Below are 6,633 nucleotides of genomic sequence, written 5' to 3' on the forward strand. Positions count from 1 at the left end.
TTTCCCAATTTTTGCTCCAACAACCTGAAGCTTCATGTAATGTCAAACAAACTTGTCTTTATTTAGATCTTTTTATTTTGCTTTGGACTTTTCTTATCAGCCTGTCACCTCTCAGCCACCAGCCACTATCCAATCAGCTCAATCAACATCAAATAGCCCAAATCAACTCCACCCGCTGACAGTAATTACTGTCAGCCGTGCTCACCTGTTCACCTGCCTACATTTACATGCCTCAGCCAACTCATCCATGCCAGAACCTCTCTACTCATTTCATCTCATCTTCTCTTGTTTGATGTACTTCAACTCTACCAGATCCTGTGTGCTCAAACAGCTGGACTGTTCTGTCGCTTCTCTAAAGAAAGTCACCTGTGTCTGCATGCTGCAGTTCTGCCTGTTTCCCCGTGAGTTCAAGCCACCCGCACTGCACGTTCTGGTGGTTCCCGGGTCCACATTGCCTGTTCTGCTCTGTCACTGCCTGCATCCTCTGGTCTCCTGCTCATCCCTGCCATGGCCATCAGCCATTGTACAGTTTGTCAAGTCTGGTCCCCATCCTCAATAAATATTTTAAATTGTAACACTGTACGGCTAAATATCAGGTTCACCAGCATTATTCATTACTGTACATTCTGGCTTTAAACATGAATCCATTGCCGGCCCACAGTTACAATCTGGTTTAAAAGTTTATTGAAGGAAGAACCAGACTTGACAGAATAATAGCTGATGGTGCAGGTGGGCAGAGAGAAGCAGAACAGAAGATTCAGGTAGTAAACAGACCAGAACAGGCGATGTAGATCTGGGAACCTGCAGAACTGCCAGAGCAAGTGATTGAAATTCATGGGGAAACAGGCAGAAATGCAGCATGCAGACACAGGCAACTTTCTTCAGAGAAGCAACAGAAGATTCCAGCTGCCTAAGCACACAGGAACTGGTAGAGTCAAAGCACATGAGATGGGATAAAACGAGAAGTTCTGGCAGGGATGAGTTGGCTGAAGCAGGTGTACTGTATGTAGGCAGGTGAACAGGTGACCAGAGTTGATAGTAACTACTGGCAGCAGGTGGAGCTCATCTGGGCTAATTGACTGCTGGCTGAGCTGATTGGACTGTGGCTGGTTGCTTAGAGGTGACAGGGTGAGAAAGTCCAGAAAAGTCCAAAGCAAAACAAGCAGATAACACAAGGCTCTTAAAAAAATCCTGTTTTCACCAAGGCATGTGAACATGGAGGAACAAGTAATGAATCAAGTTAAAAACTGTGTTCAAATTTGTTATAACACATCTTATTTACTTTAGCTGTTTCCCTGATTTATAAGAGAATCTTATAAGAGATTTTTCAGTATGAGTTAAACTGAAATTAGACACCTTTATTACAGGTTGCAGTTGTTGAAGGAAAATAAAATTAAATTAAAATCGGGATTCTTTGCGGCTCAATTAATTACAGACTACGATCACACAACTGCACACCAAGGTAAAAAGCTTATTTGTTACATGATAAATACGATGAATATGGAAAATTAAATAAACATATAGAGAATAGTAAAAATAATTCTAACAGTAGTTTATTGGAGTACAGTGTTATAGTGCAGTTCGTATATCATATAACTGTTGAACCCTAACCAGGCAATTCATGAACAAAAAAAACCACAATATTGCTTAGATGGGTGTGCTTCTTCACTGCTTTAGTAAACATCAGGAAGGTTTTTAACATTAGCAAACATTAATTATTTAACTGAATAAGAAATAATTATGATACCACTGCCACCATATAATAGCAAGGATGCTGAAACTGGAAAATCAATCAGCATGTTCAAAGATTTTCAAGTAATACTGCTCTAAGTGAGGTGTACAATTCAGCTGCATTATAAGCATCTGTAGGAGCCTCCCATTCATTCTCCTGCATTAGTAGTAGACACAGCTCAAAGACAGTCTCATCACAGGGAAACTGACTCTTGGGTGTGCACTCCTCCTTGCATACCGCAACCTCCTCCATGTCCACTGTTTTAAGACAGTCCTCAGCATCATACTCCTGAGGGACTGTGTACATGAGGATGGGTCGACCTCCAGCAACTTCTTGTCCAGGTCTTGGTCTGATATAGTGGGTATTCCATGTTCTCACTACTTCATTCACATCTCTCTAGGGATGAAAACAAAGGGTTAGGACAATATATAGGTAGATTATTGTTTGCAACAAGTAATGATAAAACTGAGGTCTACCTGGACCAGGTTGAGAAAGCAAAACTGGACTAAGCTTTTATCCAAAAAGCTCCCAGAGAAATGTCCATTCTCTTGAAGTGTTTTGAATATGTTCATCCAGAACTGAATGCTTTGTTTTCTCAGAATTCCCCACCAGGATTCTATGCGCTGATTGGCAGTGCTCCGTCCATAAATGAAACTGCTGTCTTTGGCAAAACTGTCGGTGTGGTTTCTTCTTAGAAACACCTGCATGTTGGCAACATGTCCATTTTCAGTTCCATTGTCTGCCCGGATCCTCTCTGGACACCCACCCAAACGTGTGACACATTCTATAAAATAGTTGGCTATAACTTTTGGGTCATTGTTTGTTGTGTAAGCTTCCATCCATAAAACAAAACGGCTGAAGCCATCAATGCATCCATTAATCCCAATACCATAGGGTTTCAATTTATCATAAGAGTCCATGTGCCAAAGAGCGTTTGGGCCTTTAGTGTTGTACTGCCGCCTTCTAAGACGACGAGTTCTTCTAAGTTCCACACCCTCAGGATCAAGGAACTTGATGATCTGTCGTATTGTGTCCTGCTGTACCACAAGTCCATTCTGAACTGCCCGAAGATGCAACCAGCGATATCCTTGCATCTGTCCATCATGCTGTAGTTCCTGCTGCAGAAAAGCTTTTACGTCATTCAGATCTGAATGGTGTTTTCTTCTGAACAGTCCCAGTTCACGGCATTGTCTCTTTAACGTCCGGATACTTAGCATTATTCTGTGATTCTGTGCCAATAACATTAGTATCTCTTTGTTACTAAATCCAATGGAGAAGTATAATTTAATTAGATCATCCGTCATGGGCGTCATTTCAGATCCAGGTCTGTGAAGAGATAAAAATAAAGTTACCATTTTTGCAGAATATTTTTCTACATTAAATTCACTAATGGTCTAGCTGTTGAAGTACTGTCACACTAAAAACATAAAAAGGACTTAGTTAGTCCCCTTTTAAAAAGCAAATAACTTTATATTCTATTTATCATCCCCATGCCTTACTGATATAAAAAGCTTATTGTAAGAAATAAATGAGAATAACATTAGAAAATATGCAAAACTTGCTGTCATGATCTATACATGTATAAAATCTAAGAACACCTTTTGTATATTAAAAATTACAACCCTTGAATTGCAATAATTCCTAAGTCAAGGATTCCCTGATAACTATTTGAGGACTTAAGCCAAAATTATTATGGCTTCAATTTGTTGCTATAGTAATGACATTGTTTGTAAGTTGTCATGATTATTGTGACAATACACAAGTGTGTTTAATTCAAAATAAAGCACATTCAAATACATTAGAAGAAGCCATTGTGAGGCCTGACTGACATTTTTGGATGGGTTTTTTATATATATATATACTGTACGTCAGCAAACATTTTCAGTTTCTGTTTTAATGCTATGTACTAATGATCTTAAAAAATTGGACTAAAGAAAAAGAATGCAATTTCAGTATAATTTTAAATGAAGTGCACTAAAAGTATAACTTTTTTAAATTTATAAATAATGCTTCTCTGCATTTTTTTCATCTACACTTTTCTGAGCCCATAGTTATTATTAGAGTATACTAACTTAATCACATTTTGGTAATCTACGTTTGTACCCCATCAAGTCTGTTTAATTCTAAATAAAGCACATTCATTAGCAAATTATGATTAGAAATTGCTACAGGAGAATGAAAATACGAGTAATTTTAGATAAAGTATAAAACATCCTCTCTAAACTAGGACAAAAATGGCTCTTTATCCTACATACTGGCCATATATGCCCTAAAGTGTTGCGGTTATCCTGCTGGAATAAATGTTTTATTCATGTGCTATTATCTTTTATAAATCACCACTCATAAACCTAGACCATTATCACTGCAATTCATATAAGGATCTCTCATCTGTTACCTTTTCCTCTTCCAAACGGTTGATGACTTCTTCTGGAACTCTGCGCTCACGAAGAAATTCGGACACAGTGGTCACTCCGCGCGTTTCTGTGAAGATGTAACACAATAGTGGATATCTAACAGTGGCAACAGGTTGACTGTCAATCTTGCACAGACGTGCACCACTTATTTGTTGTTTATCACACCACCCCAACATATTATCTATATAGAAGGATAACAAACAGTTGTCTTTGTATCAGAACATTATCTAACAATATTTAAACAGTTGGTGCCAAAGCTTAACAGACCGTGCTCGGAGCACCATGTCATTAGCGTTAACTAAAAGACTGGCTAACTGAGCTGTCTGCCAGAAAATTCAGATGTGACTTGTAACTCCCATGCATTAGTTACTACAGAAGCATAATGCCACCTACTTGATGCAGCCATGTGGAAGGTTCTTCCTCACAAACGATGATAAGTCCGAGGCGGATAATGTCAATTCTGCACCCGAGAGAAGTCAACCTCATCAAGGAAGAGAGAGCGCATGTAGCGACCGCAGACTTTGGGAAACGTCTAGAAGCGCATCTCGTTAATTTGCTACTTCAATCTCAGAGGACTTCAGGCATCATTTGTCAGAAATATCTGCTTTTAAAATATCAGCAAATTTCAGAGTTTTTTTCTAATAAATTGCAGAGTTTTGTTCTTGCAAATTTCTGAATTAACAATGTCGGAAAATATCCTACTTTAAATGTTAAAAATATCTGCCTTTAATCATGAAAATATTTGATTTATTTCCCCACAAATGTGCGACCTATGAACGACCGAAATTTTCCGAGTTTTCCCTTGAAAATTTGTGAAATTAATCTCAAAACTTCTGAGTTTTTAGGAAGAGATTTGTGACTTTTCAGAATTAGAAAATTTCCGATTTTTTTCTGGAAAATATGTGAAATTAATCTCCAAATTTCTGAGTTTTTAGGCGGAAATTTACTTTTTTTTTTTTTTTTTTTGGTCTAAAATGGCCCTAATACGCCGTCGTAGTGTCCTGTCTGGTTGTGCAGAATTAAGAATTATTGTCTTAATGCAAAAAAGAGCCCAACAGATTTTACTTTCACAAGTGGAGCCTTACTGCATTCGCTATAGTTGCTCCACTTGATTTATATATGCAAGAAGCTTTATTATGATTTATGCTGGGACTATTTCATGTTCACAGAAACGAGAAGGTAGAAGAGAAAAAAAGGAGAGTTACTGAAATATGTAAACCTTTTAATTGCATTATAATTTATTAAATGAGTCCGTCATCTGGTGGTGTTCAAATTCAGGTTAAGGGAACTTTATTCTCCGCCACTGGGCAAAAAGGACCTCCAAGATAGAGAACTAAGGTCAGAACCAACGCTGAACAAAAACGAACACAAAGGTCCGTCTCACATTTACCAATAAAAAAGACTAAATATTCTGTGGACCGATGAGACAAAAGAGAATAAAAAGCCTTCAGTTTGAGCCATGAGCTCAACTCACTGGGGTTATGCAGCAGGACAATGGTCCAAAAGGACATAGAAAGGCTCGGATGTTGAAGTGGCCTAGTCAAAGTCAAGACTTAAAACTAACAGTGGTAATGTTAATAAATCTGTATATAAGACTGGGCCGAATTTTCTCCACAGTGATGTCCAGGAATGAAAACGCGGTGGTCGAGCGATCAGGTTTAGGGACAGCATTTAAAAAAAAGAAAATTTGTATTTATTTAAGCTATCTTTGTCTGACATTAAAAACTATTTTAAGGATCTGAAACATTTAAGTGTGAAAAAAAAAGCAAAAGCAGAGGAAGTCTATAAATTACACTCGGTCAGCTGTTTTAGTTTTTGGGTTTTTCTGGACCGGTTCTTTACGCTGAATCCTTCCTGCTGTGTTTAGTGTTTTCTGTTTATGCTGGAAGCTCGACTGAAGAATCGGGGAAACATTTAGAGGTCGAAGCATTTTCAGGCGTTGGCGGAGAGTTTGATGTGACTTTAATCTTTCTCTGAAGACGACTCCTGGGAAAATTACTGAGTAACGACTCTAAGCAGAAATGTTTTATGGCTGAATGAGAAATTTACGCAAACCTAATAATCTGCGTTTATCGCACGCTGTTGTGAAACCGTGTTCTCTAACCTGTAAATCTGGGCTGCCAAGGTGATCCCTGCAGCCACGCGGTCCTGGGTTTGAATCCGGGTCAGAGGTTCTGTGGCTTCCACAGTCATAACACTGATGATCGGTCAGTGTGAGCGCAGGCGCCTCCTGAAATGTTTCATAGGGGCCTCTTAAAGTCTTGGGGTGGCACTGAAACTAAAACTCTTAATTTCAGGATTTCAGTTGTTGTAGTAAATCTGCCTGTAGAAAACTATCAGAGATCCTTTGGTTTATTGTTTGATTTTTAATGTTACTAATGATCTAATGTGCATAGACCAATAACGGTACAGTTAACATTGTGCACCTGTATAGTCCTCCTCACCTAAAGGTCAACTAGGGAAATTACAAACTGCCCAGAACAGAGC

General features: G+C 38.6%; 1 protein-coding gene and 1 long non-coding RNA gene across 2 annotated transcripts; both read right to left on the minus strand.

Annotated features, from left to right (window-relative positions):
- Window positions 1-1,615: 1,615 nt before the first annotated feature.
- On the minus strand, window positions 1,616-2,910 carry LOC118565120. The gene is made up of 2 exons (XM_036144806.1): window positions 2,209-2,910; window positions 1,616-2,128 (listed from the first exon to the last, which is right to left on the minus strand). Exons 1-2 carry the CDS (start codon window positions 2,824-2,826, stop codon window positions 1,802-1,804), a joined length of 945 nt encoding a protein of 314 aa, XP_036000699.1. The 5' UTR covers window positions 2,827-2,910; the 3' UTR covers window positions 1,616-1,801.
- A 59-nt stretch (window positions 2,911-2,969) lies between these two features.
- Window positions 2,970-5,005, minus strand: LOC118565121. The gene is made up of 3 exons (XR_004932205.1): window positions 4,540-5,005; window positions 4,128-4,213; window positions 2,970-3,058 (listed from the first exon to the last, which is right to left on the minus strand). It is a non-coding gene; the product is annotated as an uncharacterized LOC118565121 (long non-coding RNA).
- Between the last annotated feature and the right edge of the window lie 1,628 nt (window positions 5,006-6,633).

Source organism: Fundulus heteroclitus, chromosome 12, assembly GCF_011125445.2.
Source record: "Fundulus heteroclitus isolate FHET01 chromosome 12, MU-UCD_Fhet_4.1, whole genome shotgun sequence".
NCBI lineage: Eukaryota > Metazoa > Chordata > Actinopteri > Cyprinodontiformes > Fundulidae > Fundulus > Fundulus heteroclitus.

What these genes read in the sequence shown, in the direction of transcription:
- LOC118565120 (XM_036144806.1), bottom strand. Translation starts at nt 2,826, where the DNA reads ATGCAAGGATATCGCTGGTTGCATCTTCGGGCAGTTCAGAATGGACTT. An exon ending in GCTTTCTCAACCTGGTCCAG is followed by an intron (nt 2,129 to 2,208) that starts GTAGACCTCAGT and finishes TTTCATCCCTAG; the next exon opens with AGAGATGTGAATGAAGTAGT.